The sequence below is a fragment of the Gouania willdenowi genome, chromosome 6, assembly GCF_900634775.1.
Source record: "Gouania willdenowi chromosome 6, fGouWil2.1, whole genome shotgun sequence".
Taxonomy (NCBI): Eukaryota; Metazoa; Chordata; class Actinopteri; order Blenniiformes; family Gobiesocidae; genus Gouania; species Gouania willdenowi.
In genome coordinates this window covers 32,504,488-32,519,740 of record NC_041049.1, presented here as the reverse complement: position 1 = coordinate 32,519,740, position 15,253 = coordinate 32,504,488, and the positions used below count along the sequence as shown (strand labels likewise).

Here is a 15,253-nt window from a genome sequence, read left to right as displayed (position 1 = left end):
TTAAATCATGTGTACCCCCTCTTCATATCATCAGTTCCTTCGCCATAAATCCTATGCTTTTGCTTTAGTGGATAAGTGGGCTCTCCTAAACCCCTAATGTGTCTCAAACATTGGTTCCCTAAGGGTTAAACTGCAAATTCAAAACAATAAGTGACATTTAAAGTGGAATTTAGCTAAACTAAAACTTTTATGTGATTACTTCAATAGTAAGTAAATACAGTCTCCCTTGTAAAATGTAGACAATTATTGTCTTCAGTCGTCAGAAGTGTGATAAAATGCCCTCTACAGCATAAAATAATCCTGTTTCAATAAATGACAAGAAAGTATGTTTTTTTACTCCCGTACACATACCCCTGGTTGGGAACCACCGTTCTAGACTGGTCTGTGGTCAGATTCCTGACTTTTTTTTTTTATAGAAAATGATAAACATTTTGATTTATTCTCAAAGCGAAGTTACCCATTTATTTAGGATGCCATTCTTTTACACTTCTAACACGAGAGGACAGTAATGGGTTATTTTTCCCACTGATAAAGTAATGACATGGAAAAAAGTATAAGTAACAGTTTATTTTGTTAAAAAGTAACGTGATGGTGTACAATGAAGAACATCATTGAGCCAATGACTGTTGCACAGTATGTCTTTAGTGTGTTTCAATGATCTTATTTAGCTCTCACTGTGACTAACAGCTCACACACACACACACACACACACACACACACACACACACACACACACACACACACACACACACACACACACACACACACACACACACACACACAATGTGCCAATGTCTGTATGACTGCTGCATTCAGTGCTGTGTGTGCTGTCCTGCTACAAACACTAAATAGTTTAGACTAGACTCATCGATGATTCCATGTTTTCGCACTGTGGAAGGAAATCTTATAAAACTTATTTATACTTTATACTAAACATTCCGACTCACACACAGAGGCCTACATACTTCTGAGACACATTGCTAATCCCCTAATATACAGATATTAAATTTCAACTTGTCATTTGAGACACATTAGTGTGTTGGAAATCCGTCTTCAGTGAGGAATCACCTGTGACAAAACAAGAAAAAGGTCTCTATTTTTAAAGTTTTGGTTTTTTTTTTGTTTATTTGTTCTATTTATTCGCACTTAACATAAGCTAATTTTTCAACATAGTCTTAGTGATAAGGTATTCAAAAGAAAAAACAACATATTGGTATAAATCTTCTTTCTACTTAGCAGCTTTAGTTTATGCAGGGGTGTAAAGAGTAATGATATGTCCTACTCAAGTAAAGTACTGTCAATTAATTAGTACTCAAAGTAAAAGTTACTAGTTACTTTCATTTACCATACTTATTTTTGGGAATAAATCTTGCCACGGTTCCCTTGCTTACAGTAACCATCTCATTTATGAACATAAAAAGGAAGAAACCAGATCTTGCTCAATTGGAACTTAATGGTTGGGTGTAGAAATGTAACAAATTACTTTACATCTTTTAAAATGTACTTAAAGCTGCAGTATGTAGAATCTTGAGATGGTCCACGCTCCCCCGCCCTTCCTGAACAAAATTTACCGGTCTTCAGGTAAACGCTTGTGTGAACACTGTGAACTTTATTCTCAAGAGAGATTAGTGACAAATGTAGGGACTTATCTTGTGAGTTATTGGAGAGTTTTCCGATGTTTTAGAGACATGAAAGCATGTATCACTCGCTGCTGTGAGGACAGTAAGAGGCTCAGAGTCACAGCGGCTCCTCAAACACAAGCAGCTGAGCCCAGCTGATCAGAGCAGACAGACTCCACATCCGCACTGCAGATGAATTGGGTCTATTCTCTCCACCATAGATGATGTTTCTCTTAGGTTTACATGCGATTTATCCCACCTGTTATCCTCACTCTCTGACTCGTTGGGCAGACTGCGTACGAACCGAATAAGCATTGTGTGCGCAGTCCGCCGCACATACCGACTCATAGGAACCTCCGCGGAGTCTGTTCCTCCCGAACATGTTTGTGCCTTTATTCTTGTTGCTTCTCCACCTCACTCTTCCTTTTTCTTCTTGCTTTGCCGAGTAACCGCTGTGCCAAAAGTTGCATTAGAGAATTCTGATGGAAGATCTGCCATTGCATTTTACTACTCTCAGATTGTGAACTTTTGAAGAGCAGCTCGAGCAGCCAATAGTAACTTCCGAAACAGCTCATGGGTAGCTCTGTTGGTAGAAAGATCTCTGATTGGCTGAAGTCCAGGGTCACGCTCCTGTATTGCTAAAGTTTCTCAGCATCATTGTCAAAGAGTAGAAAGTGGATGAAAATGCTCTATAGTGCAGTGATAATTTTGTTAACGTTTTTGTCATAGCTTTCGTCTAGTATAAAAAATAATAACAATACTTTGAGCTCCTCTCAAATACCTGATCACAGTTTATAATGTAGGGCAGAGCAGCCACTATTGAATTATAGCACACTCCAGCAGCTTCTGTCTGGAAGCTTATGTTGACATTTTTTAAACTATTGGGGAGCTAAAGCTTACAGTCAGTCATAAACCAATAAACCTGTGGGAGACCATTAAAGGGATGCTCCATTGTTTTTACAAATGGACTGAAAGGGGCGATTCACATCATCAATGACGTCATTTCAACATGGCGGCACACAGACTCTAAAACGGTACAGCAGTCCCACTTTAAAAAATTAATAAAACAAATATGGTGCAAAATAATGAGTTATGTTAGGCATAGATCTTCTAATAAAGACATTTCAAAGGTAAAAACAGTGGAGAATCCCTAAAAAAGCAACAAATGTAGTTTGTAACTCAGATGTTGACAGGTTTTTTGTGTTTTTCCTCTGATAACTGGTATGATTTGGTGTTTCTACAGGTAGTGACTAACAGAGACACACTGGAGACCCTTCTGTGCATAGCCTACGTCTTTGAGGTGTCCACCAGTGAGCACGGCGCACAGCATCATATTTACAGGCTAGTCAAAGACTGATGATGCTTGAGTCTCATCATCTGGATACAGTGGACTACTTCCAAATGTAAGCTGAAACATCCCAGTCATTGTTTCTCAGGCCTCTCAGACATGCTGGGAGTGTTGGAAGCTGAAGGGACAGAGTGGGAAAGCGGAGAAGACAAACGAAGCCAGGCAGAGCTGCATGAGAGTCGTCCTTGGTGGTGTTTTTCATCTCATTTTTACTTGAGCTTGTTTTGATTTTAGGTTCGGTTACACACATGCATGTGCAGAAAGAAAATGTTTGCTGCTTTGCAGCTGCCTCAGGCTGCCCCCTGGTGATGTGACTGTAAGTGCATCAGAGCGTCAGATGAAGTGGAGTTTCCTACTTTTCACGTCCATTAAGAAGAGTCACTGTTTAGTGCCAATGTTTTGTGTTCTCTTGAGTAACAGACTGAGATGTGGTATTTGTTCAATTTGTCCTGTACTGTGTTATTGTTTATAATTGAAGCGTATATCTGACTACAGAAGGCACATAAAAATAACACTGATAACTTGAACCTGCTTTGGATCTGTAATCTGATTACACTGTATTCTGCCCTGAAGTGTCTGAGGAAAATATATGTTTCTTTACATAACTTCTTGCTGTTGTGGAGTCATTTGCCTGCTTTTTCTGTAAAACTTAAACAAGGTAGTCATTTTAATATGTATCACAAACTGGCATGGCTACGAAATGAATCAAATGCTGCACCAACAACTCAGAGCTGGCCTTCTCCTTTTTAGTAGCACAGATGAGGATGATTTATCTGAGCTATGAAATCTTTTAATTTTTCTCCTCTCAGATGGACATGCCCATGGAAACCTCAGCATCATGAAACTATCCTCACAAGATAAACAAGCAAAACTGACATGGAGGAGTAGCAACTCTGCTTTGAGCTCCTCACCCTATATCTATGGATGAACTTGGCCACGAAATCGGGATTTTTCAGTCATTACCCAGAGCTCATGACTAACAGATCACTTCCACTTCTGGCTTTAATATAACATTTTAAATGTTTAACTCTATTACATAAATTATTAGCTAATACATTTAAAAAAAGAAAAGAAAAAAAAAACACATCAGACCCCTGTCACCCTGAAAAGCAGCAAGCAGGTCAGAAAAATAGATGGATAAATAAAAAGAAAATCTGAACGAGTGAGAAAGTAAATGGGATTTATTTTTCAAATTATTAAAATTAATTACTTTAAATGATTTAATCGAACAAAATGAGTGGAGGGTAGAGATAATATATAGTTAGAGAATATAAAAGTACATAATATATTTTGTCTGAAATTATTCAGAAGCTCAGCAGCTTATTTGTAGTTGTAAACTGTTGCTATCTAGTGGTACCTCCACATCATTACACTCTTTTTGTCCCTTTTCAGTGTGTGCTCTGGTTTAAAGTGACAAAGCTTTGGGTCAGTGAAGATATCTTGACCTACTCTGAAACAGTGGAGAGGATATGTTTCTGAATGATTCAAAGGTGAATGGTTAAAACACAGAACAGAAAATGAGGGGAGAAAAAAAAACAACAACTTTTCTTACCTTGTGCCCCATGTTCTAAAAGCTGCTTTCAGCTTTGTGAGGTGTAAAATGAGACAGCTGCAGAGAGACAATGAAGCCAAAATCTCAAACCTGGAGAAAAGGACATGCTTTTATAAACTCAGTGTGAACTAAGTGCAGTTACTCTCCCATATCCAAACCCACTGAAACTAAAGTGTTGTCCTGCATGTGTGGGAAAGGAGAAAAAAACACATCTCCGGTTTTTTTTTTTTTTTGGCCTAAAATCCATGAACGTAGAAATTCATTTTGCGGTTTCTGCAAGAATATTGAATTTCCCATACATTTGTTCCCATTTGAGAAACTTTACGGACACTTTGTTTCTCTTCTATGGCAGTAAGATTATTGTGTCTAATGCTTTAAAATTAAATGTTAATAGATCTGACTTAACAACCATCAGAACATGGTTCCTGATTCAAATCCTTCCTTCTTCTAACACAATTATTATCAGCTTTGGGACCCTTAACAACCAGCCACAACCCAAATGTATATAAAGAAGAATGTTTATTTGTATTTTTTTTTTAATGTAGAAAAGATTGAGATGTTTTTTGTTTTTTTTTTTACCAACTAATATTACATATTATCACTGTATGGCACAATAAAAAATATGTTTAGTGATAAACCAAAACGTTTAGGAGTTAGTGACGCTGAGAGGAAGTCAAGTCTTCTGCTTTTATTTAGCAGCTTTTTCAACAAATATTAGAAATAACTACTTTGAAAAAAATATGCAAATTAATATTTATTCTGCTTTTCTCAGTAGAAAAACTGAAAAAAATAATAACGTACATCACCTTCAAGGATCATATTCATTTCCAGTAAAGTTGTTTCATAAAGCATAATGGTTTGCCACAATATTTACCCTAGTTTGGAGGGTGATGCTTGTTTTTTTAATAGTGAACAGTGTTTGAGTGTTCATCAGGCTACTGTTGTTTAGTATAATTAGGTAGTCATCCATTTTTTTATTTTTTTTTATTGAGCAAAAGTGCAGATTATATACAGATAACAGGCACTTGAATGTCATATACAATGATAAAAAATAACAATAGTTAGGATAGCAAATAATGTCAAAACTACAAGTTCAGTCACCACACAGGAACAACAGACACAAAAATGAAGAAAAAATACATTTAAAAAAAACCCTAAAAACAACAATATACAAATGAAGAGAAATATAAAATAAACTAATAATAATTCAATGGTACAGTAGAATACAGATTTAAAGGGGGCTATGGTATTTCTGTCAGTGTAAATTATTTTAGTATTTTAAGGGAAATAAAATATTGTAAAAATGAGTTGTTGAAGGCATTAAAATGTGGTTTGAGTTTTTAGTATTTTGCTTTGAGTATCTCTGTGTTCAGTCATGAACAGATAGAGATTGTGAAAATGTGCAGTGGAAGAAGAGATGTTTAGTGGGATCTTCACAACAAAATATACAATAACTTGTTACAAAACCAAATCTTTGCTACAGCAGAGCACTAGATGGGTAGATGCCATGCAATATCTTAAAATTGGTTTCTTTCAATTTAAGGTGAATAGAATAGTTTAAATAATGGGTTTGTCATTTTCGAAGTCTTAGAAAAAGTGTTAGGATATTGCATTTTTATATAAAACTAATGGGTTTGAGGTCTGATTGAAAATATTTCTGATAAATGTATTTTGTGAGGTAGGTTTGAAAGCAGGTGCAAATCTTCCATGGATGGCATCACAGTGGCGCAGACTTTACGCAAGGCTCTGTCTCCACCCCTCCAGGAAACAGAGACTCACCTGGAACCAGTAAAACCAGACGTCTACCCCCAGTCTACAGTCTATCGCTATCCATCTGCTGTTGGCCGGGTACACCCAGCATGTTGGTGTCCATCGCGGCCCGTGACGTCCATTACGCACTATGAACGCTGTATGGTTTGGGCTGGCGGTGCTGACCCTGGTGTACCAGTACCGCTGTGTGTCCAGCTGCTCACAGACCTCCTACTACAGCAACTGCTGGATCCGACGCTTCCCGGGGCTGTTCATCGACCTTCAGGAGTCTGAGCAGAGAGGAGCGCAGGTTCTGCAGAGATACCAGGCAGAGAGCGCCCTGCGCTGCAGCAGGACCTGCTGCCTGACGCACAACTGTGAGTTCCACCTGATCCAAGCATTCCTTTGGATTCATTTACATTATATATGCGACCAAGTTAAACAGTCAACTCAACTTTTATTTTCCAGCTGTACTTATTCGCTTAACAAAGCATGACATTTACCAAACAAACAAACAAACAAACAAGCATAAAAGCTATTTAACTGAATGCTATATATTCCAGTGGTTCTCAAACTTCTTTGGTCCAAGTACCCTTTTTCCTTCTTATTTCTAAAGCCAAGTACCCATGGACATTTTTAAATACACTAATGGGTTTGTAATTTTCGAAGTCTTAGAAAAGACTTTACATTTTAATCAGAGTTCTGTGAAAAAACAACTCTCGAGCATAATGATGTAATGAATGAGTGATAACACACACAGTGTAAAGAATGTCGTTTTGTAAATAAGTGGAATAAAACAGTTAGTGACTCCTGAATAGATTTATTCCTATAGTTTACTGTACAATTCAGCACTGTAACTGGGCAGCTTTGATTGTAAATATCTGTATTATATTTGTACAATTGTATATTTGTATTGTTATTATTTATCTTACTATTATTTATTTTTTTACTGTAATGTGTGCACTTGTATTTAATTAACAGCATTTTACTTAATTATGTACACTTTTCTTTCTTTCTTTCTCTTTCTTTGTTTTAGTGTTTATTATTTGTATTTGTAATATTTCTTGAGCATCTGTAACACAAGTAATTTCCCTCTGGGATAGATAAGGTATGTCTGATTCAGATTTCCAGTCATTACCCTCCTGATGAGGGACCAAGACTGACCCTTGTATATTCAGTTCATGTTCTAATCAAGATCATTTCTATCATCATTTTGTGTTTTTGTTTTGTTTTTTAGTATGTTTATGTCTTATTTTGTGTGTTTTTGGTTGTTTCGTATGTCATTATTTTTGTATATTTTGTAGTGACCTTGTTTATTTTTCTCTCATTTAGTGTGTTTGTTGTCATTTTGTGTATTTCTGGTAATATGAAGTATTTGTCTCTCTTAATGTGTGTATCCTTTTATTATTCAGTATATATCTTTCTCCCATGTTGTGTCTTTTTGCTGTTGTTTTGTGAGTTGCTGGTAATATGTAGTATGATTATCATTTGTAACTAAAAATAAACATTATAAATCCCCATATTCCACAGAGGACAAAACACACTCAAGATTAGAAATAAAAAAAGCCACCCTTAATTTGCAATAATAGTGAGAAAAACGAATTAAAAGGAATACACTAACAAAACAAATCCTTCTGAGCATTACATATATTTCAACACACTAAGAAACCAACATCTAACCAACTTTATAAAATATGATGTAAATTTGTTTGATTTTACTGCCTATGATGGCAAGGCCAGTTGTCCTGTACCCTTCCTTAGGGAGAGTTGCTAATGGTAGTATGCAATATGATCAAGTAATTTCTTTTTTGCTAGAGAAAAACATGCACATTTTTCTGGAAAAGTTTTCATTACATGCAATGAAAACCTAGGATGACAAATACAGGCATGGGAAAATAAATAAATGAAGTAATTGATGAGACTATCTGTCATTATATACATTATTACTGTCACTCAGAGACCTGCATAACTATCTATTGCCTGTTACTCCTCTTCTTCTTTTTCTAGTGTCACTCAAGCCAACATTATTAACACCATCCATCTTCCAGAGTCAAGGCTTAAATGACATGTAATCAATCTTGCACATTGTGGGACTTCTTTTGAGTGTTACCACTGTTGGTATGTCATTATTATAACACCACCATCAATGTATTTTGCTCTATTTTTCCCACACATTGTAGTTCATTAATGTATATACTGTTGTTATTGTTCTCGGAAGCTGTTATTGGCAGGTCATTTGTGTTGTTACTCACTCAAAATAAACAATCAGTCAAATAAAGTCCCTTTAAAAACTTGAGGCCTCCCCATTAACCTAAAGCTCTCCTATCCTCCAGTTTCCTGTAACCTGGCTGTGTTTCACTATGAGAGTGTTGAGGAGAAAGTGAACTGTTTCCACCTGCACTGTCCAGCACTAGGGAGCTGCATTCTGACTCACAGAGGCACAGCTGTTCTCTACAACATCACAAATGGTGAGATTTATTTTTCATTTTTTTAATAACAGACAAAACCCAATTTGCATATATGCACATACATCCATAGTCTATATGTCTATAGCATAGATATATAAACTGCATATATAGGATGATAGAACATGTTCGACATTCGGCTATTCAGAAATGGACGCGTCTTCCTCAAGACCAAGTATGCAAAGAAGGCTTCTGTCCATGTTAAAAAATACCAGGACCACTATCACATTAGTCACATTAAAACTGCAGTATGGAAGGTTTTTAAGAATCATTTATTTAAAAATCAACACTAACCTTTGAGCATTTTGTAATTCAAAGTAAGGACACAGGACCTCTGGCTCTGTATTCAAGCTTTAGAAATCAAGGAGCGTGACGCTCTTTTTCAGTGAGTCAGAGATCTTTTTATGAACTAAGTGTTCCATGAGTGGTTTGGGGCATTACTATTGGCTCAGTGCACGTTCACGATCGATAGTGAAGGTTCAATTGGGGACGTATCGACAGGAAAAGTCCCCATCACAGCTTTAGGTACAACGGTTACATGGCAAAGTGGAAAAAGGAAGAACGATGTGAAGAAGCAACAGTCTAAAGCAGGTGCCCTCAGTTTTAACAGCAGCACAAGTCATCGATAGAGATCGACCGATTCATCGGACGATTTTTGCCTGTTTTACGTGTATCGCTGCTGCATTCGCCGATCCACTTTATAAACATAGCGGCTGCTACAGGGCTCCGTGTTGCTGGAGACAGAGGATGCAGAGCCCCTCCCCCCACTAGCAGAGCGTGAAGCAAGCTCTTCAATCCCAACGGCAGGTTTTAATGTTCAAAGCATCTTTTAACTGTTTAACTCAGCGGTTCCGTGGGTCCACGTGTTGTGTCACACTTCTAGTTAAAGAGCAGCTGATGGAGGTTTGGGGTGTGTGTGTTTTTTCCCTCTCTCTGCTTCTCACTCAGCGCTGAGCTGAGAAGTTTTTAACTTTGAGAAGCAGTTTACTCCTTGAATATGAATATTTATTCCTGTTAATGTTGATACAATTTAGAACAGAAACTTGAACAGTTTGTTGCTTAATGCACATCTGTCATCACGTTATTTTCCTCTGCTAATTTATGTTCTGGGGTTGTGTTGGAATGGGCTATTATTCATGGTTTCTTTTTGTGTTTAATACTTTAATTATGTACATTGATACTCAATAATCCTGTAAATGAAATATATCTTCAGTCAGGCCAACTTTTGTCAAAGCTATTTTCAGGACAAGGACGAACAGTTCTCTTTCATAATATATTCATAAAATGTCTATTTTTTAATTGTTATTGTTCTACATCAGCTGTTTTTATTATTTGTTAATTATTTTTTACTTGGTGTTGTTCTACCTCACCTTTGTTCATTTCAATATACTGTATGTTGCTTTTTTTTAATTGAGACTTGTACCATTTGTTATCATCTATCGGCTCAAGAAAATCTGCAGTCCGTATCGGTCATCGGCTGATGGGGAAAAAAATCGTATCGGCACCGGCCCTAAAAAATCCATATCAGTCGATTCCTAATCACCAATGAGCTCCATCCAAAATGTGATGTCAAACCCACACAGATGTGGTCAGTGCCTTAGTAAAGTTACATACTGCTGCACTGTATATGTTTCAGCATTAAATTAACCATCTTTAAAAGTTTTTTTTACATTGAAACATTGTGATTAACAGTGTGTTTTAGGTGTCACAGATTTGGTACATGGGTTGTGATATGTTTTTTTTAAAAAGTGTGAAGTAGATTTTTGTAGAATATTAAAAAATGGTTAAATTGTACAAACTTTACATTTTTATGATATTTAAGGGTGTTGGTGACTAGTAAAAGAGGAACATGATGATTTCCTGTGGAATTTAATGAAAATGAAACAATTGCATTGATGAAATTAAGTTAAAAGTGAAAACGTGAAAATGTAGTGCTTTTTTTAAACTGGTAGCTCTTTGGACTAACTTTGAAGTAGCTCACAGTTTCAGAAAAGTTGGTGACCCCTGGTCTAAAAGCACAAACATACTCAGGAAGAATGTACGTCAAAGTGGACGTCTGCAAACCACGCACAGTCTGCCCCATGCACTGGTGTCAGAGTGATAACAGATGGAGTAAATTGTGTGTAAACCTTGGACAAGCTTATCCATAGTGGAGAGAACATGCATAATTCATTTGCAAACTGGAGTGGTGTGGGTCTGCCCTCCTCTCTGACCTGCTGTGGGTCGGTACTGGGACGCTCTGCTTTGTAAAGTGCTTCATATAATGGGTTAAGATTTATTATAAAGTGCGACTTTATTTGTCATTCAAAGGAATTGAAATATAGTTTTCAGGAACTGAGGGCGCTTAGGTTGACTGACAGAGTTCTGCCTGAACCAGGAATACTGGCTCCTCATGGTCAGATTTTTGAACCAGCAGTGTTATAGCTGGTTCAAAGCAATTGATGACATTAAGGTTAAAGTATGAACATTGTGTCTTATTGTATCTGTAGGTGTGGATCCAGACCTGTTGGTGTTTGGGAAGTACTTCACCTCTAACGTACGGCTCATACCTCACCACTACAGCCGAATAAACGCCTCAGACCTGCTGCCCTCAGACAAACGCCACTTCATTTTCCCGCCTCCACCTGCTGCACCGTCCACTACCATCACAGCGAGCACCATCAGCAGACAGTCCAGCACGTTCCCCACAGCTACGCCTACCGTCTCTCCTACTGAGGAAGCTTTTCCAGGTGATAAAGCTAAAAACACCTCACGTTTTCCGACAGTCACCACCCTCAGTCTGCACAAACATGAGACTTTTTCAGCTTCAACTGCACAGCCAGCGCCTTCCCATCTGATAAACACCAGCTCACCAACCTCTACAATGCTTTTGGGTAACTTGGAGAGCAGCAAGCAGAATTCCAACCACAGCACAGGGAAAGAGGACACCTCAGCTGGATCAGATGGTGGCTGGAATGTGACTGCTCACACTCTGCAGGTGACGGTCTGTGTCTTTATCATAGTGCTGCTCAGCTGCTGCTGCTGCTCAGCTCTGCTGCTGCTAAGCTGGAGGGGTCGGAGGAAGAGGAAGGGAAACTACCACACTTTAGGAAGGGGGACGCAAGGCTCCACACGTCCGGTTAAGTATGTTCTCGTAAGAGAGACTCCACAGAGAGAGGAAATGGGAAAATGAAGATCCACAGTTCACTCTGAGGGGATAGAATCTGTGTACCCTTCATTCTCTATTGCATTTTAAACTCAAATAACAAATAAATGGTGTGGTTATTTTGTTTTACCGACTTAAAACCAATACAGCAATACAGAAACCACAAAATCTAGAAAAGCGAAGTTTTTCTGTTTTAAAATTAAATCTTGTTCTGTTTAGGAGATATTTGGATATTTACAGGGAAATTAGAGTGAGAACTTAAGCACGTCACATTTTGTCTGAGTGTCCAAATAGAGCCCTTAATGTCCAGTGTTTGGAATAACGGCGTTTAAAATAACGGCGTTAGTTTTTCAGTAACGGGGTAATCTAACTAATTACTTTTTATGCCGTTACAACGCCATTATCGTTACTGAATGTTACTCAGCTGTAGTGAGGAGGCGGGTTAGAAACAAGGTGAGTAATTATGATTAGCTAAGGCGGCGTCATGTTCCATGGTAGCCAATCAGAGCCAGTGTTTTTACTCATGTGCCAACACACACACACACACACACACACACACACACACACACACACACACACACACACACACACACACACACACACACACACACACACACACACACACACACACACACACACAGAGCAGATTGGATGAAGCAACAGAGATGGTGAGCGTGGAGCAGTCCAATGAAAAGTTGTCATTTTTAAGGTGACGATACAAACACTACTTTAAATTAATTATGGTCAAAAACAAGAACGTGTATGTGAAGTGTTCATTATATCCAGGAGAGAAGACTTTGTCAACATCCGTTTTAAGCAACTCAAATTTAATGAAACACCTCACAACGACACATCTAAAAAAAAAAATCAGAATTATTTGACATAGAGCAACTTTTTTTTTTTTTTTTTTTAACAGTAACGCAAATAGTTACTTTCCTTGGTAATGAGTTACTTTTATTATAGAGTAATTCAGTTACTAACTCAGTTTCTTTTTGGAACAAGTAGTGAGTAACTATAACTAATTACTTTTTTAAAGTAACGTTCCCTACACTGTTAACGTCCCAAGTCATGAGTGACGTCAATTCTAGCTGGAGGCAAAAACAGGAAACGCCGCTGGCTAAAGACTGTGGAGGCTAGTAATATTACAGCTTTAGAAAGTCGTCTTGATGTGTTTGGGTGCCACAATAGGAGGAATAACGTAAGTGGATGTAAATTAAAGTTTTACAGGATTCTAGCGGACACTCATTCCTAGAAAAGACAAAGACAATTGTGGTTTTGCCTCCAGGCTAAGGCTGCCCTGCCCAACAAAATACGTCACAATGTTTACAAACAATCAAAGGGTCTATAGTATCCAAATAAAGTGGTGACTTATAGACTGTGAGGCTGGAGTGAGGAACAGATGTTAGAACTTCTACCATTTGACGCTTATTATTATTATGCTGCGTTCAAACCGGATGAGTGCTCGCACCGTCAAGTGCGTTGACGGTGCGAGCACGCTCCCGATTTTACGCATATCCGCACACTCGCAACAGTTGAAAATATTTAACTCCCACGGCTTTTTCGCATGATGAAAGCCAATCAGTGTCTTTGTTGACGATGACGTCAGACCCTCAACACGGACACCGGTCTGTTCACCATTCAACCATGGAGTAGAAGCTGTGTGAGACCACCTGAAGCTGTAGGACATGGGCTTTATAACAGGGACCGGACCAGCGAGGAGGTGGTAGCATTAGCCGCTAATCACACCGGCTTTTTTCACTGGTGGTTTATGTTTATGAGAGGATAAAAAGGAGCGCCGCTCCTTTCTTCAGCAGGTAGTGAAACTCACCGAGTTGGACGTGTCGCTGGTGGGCGGGGCTTAACTTCAGACGTGAGTATGATGCGAATGGGGACATTTTTTACCCTGCGGTAATTTTCGTGCGGCATTCGGTGTGAACGCAGCATTTCTGAGGGCAGTAAAAATATATTTTTTGCACGGTATAATACTGCTTGACACTAATGGCAGCCGTCAACACAGACAGAAGTTGATCACAAGAAACGAGGAGCACCAGTAGATTCATTACACCACCTCTGGTTCCTTTATCACATATCGTGCATGTTTTACGTATCTTTCGTTTTCTTTTTTGGTTATGTACTCATAATGTTTCAATTCACCAGTTCATCGGTAATGTGACATATGCGTTGCTCTTTTTTGGCCCAGGAGGAAAAGTCCACCCATCTGTGGGTCCCCTCAGTGTGGTGAGATTAAAACGTGAAGCTCTCGTCCATAGTTTACCATAAATATCCAAATACAAACAGAAGATTTCATTTTAAAACAGAAAAACGCTGCTGATCTGGTTTTTGATTTTTCTGTATTTATTTTTTGGCTTTCAGTCACTAAAACAAAATAAGCACACTATTTGTTATTTTGATTTTAAAATGGAAAAACCAAAGGACGAAGGGTACACGGATTGCATAGCAACCAACAGAATATAAACTCTAGTTTATTTTTTTATGTGTAGTGGCAACATGATGCAGGGTTCTCAGCACGAATTTTCACAGCTGAGGGGGATTGGTTGGCATGCGAACAAGCACCACAGATGCAAGTTTTGTAGGGGGGTCTGGGGGGCACCCCCCCTCTTAAAGTTTTTAAATTTATATCCCTCTAAAACACCATTTCCTGCATTTTGAGGACAAGTTTTAGCTAAAATTGTATTAAATTAATTTTATATTTTTCTATTGTTTATTAAGTTGATTGCTTTTGTTTCAATTATGAAGCACATTGTTTATATTCAATGGTGATTATGGGTTTAGTTCCAAACATCCTCAACCAGAATGTAGGAGGAGCCGATTCAGCACACTCCTCAGAGCTTACATGAGTGCAGTGCTGCATAGTAGTTTCCAGTAAAATCCTACCTTTCCCACAGTCCTTTGCGCTTCTCTGTCGTCCTAATCTACTGTGGGTTGATTTGAAAAACACATGTCAAGGAGTGTTGTGTGTGAAACCTGAGCTTTGCACTTAACTGGCCTGGGGAGTCAGCCTGAGAAAGTGGAGGATGCACACAGGCAATACCAAGGAAGCTAAATAGTGCAAGTCGCATGCAGAAAACAGACGGAGCGGCTGACATATGTGTTGCTCATTTATGCAGATTAAAAAGAGTTAAAACAACCCATACATGCCTCGAAGTCCCTTTTGTGTGCAACAATTATTACAACAATACTAATTAAAAAAGTAAAAAAACAGAAAAGCGCCCTACAATGGTTGAAACACAGCGTAGGTTACCAAAATCACACCGTCGGGGGTCCCGACACTCAACAGCACTGGTGAGAAACAATGATTATGTACTGCAGAGACCAATCAGAGCTTGTTTCTGCTTCATGACCTATTTAATTCTT

At 38.3% G+C, this 15,253-nt stretch overlaps 2 protein-coding genes across 6 annotated transcripts in view; both read left to right on the top strand.

Moving 5' to 3' along the window:
- tead4 (TEA domain transcription factor 4) overlaps positions 1–3,947 on the top strand; it is a 54,500-nt gene extending 50,553 nt beyond the window's left edge. For 3 of the 5 annotated variants that reach the window (XM_028450653.1, XM_028450655.1, XM_028450654.1), the window contains one exon: positions 2,863–3,947. In XM_028450653.1, the coding sequence (XP_028306454.1) occupies positions 2,863–2,976 (114 nt within the window). In that variant the 3' untranslated portion in view covers positions 2,977–3,947. The remainder of the gene's footprint in view (positions 1–2,862) is intronic. The other 2 variants (XM_028450657.1, XM_028450656.1) reach the window with 1 other exon arrangement.
- Positions 3,948–6,214: 2,267 nt separating this feature from the next.
- On the top strand, positions 6,215–12,458 carry mansc4 (MANSC domain containing 4). Its single transcript, XM_028450681.1, has 3 exons — positions 6,215–6,645; positions 8,602–8,736; positions 11,223–12,458. The coding sequence occupies exons 1-3, from the start codon at positions 6,420–6,422 to the stop codon at positions 11,903–11,905; spliced, it is 1,044 nt and encodes a 347-aa protein (XP_028306482.1). The 5' UTR covers positions 6,215–6,419; the 3' UTR covers positions 11,906–12,458.
- The last annotated feature ends 2,795 nt before the right edge of the window (positions 12,459–15,253 follow it).

Coding starts and splice junctions, on each gene's coding strand:
- mansc4 (XM_028450681.1), top strand. CDS start 6,420: ATGAACGCTGTATGGTTTGGGCTGGCGGTGCTGACCCTGGTGTACCAG. Junction 6,646..8,601: donor CTGCTGCCTGACGCACAACT/GTGAGTTCCACC, acceptor CCTATCCTCCAG/TTTCCTGTAACCTGGCTGTG. Junction 8,737..11,222: donor TCTCTACAACATCACAAATG/GTGAGATTTATT, acceptor TTGTATCTGTAG/GTGTGGATCCAGACCTGTTG.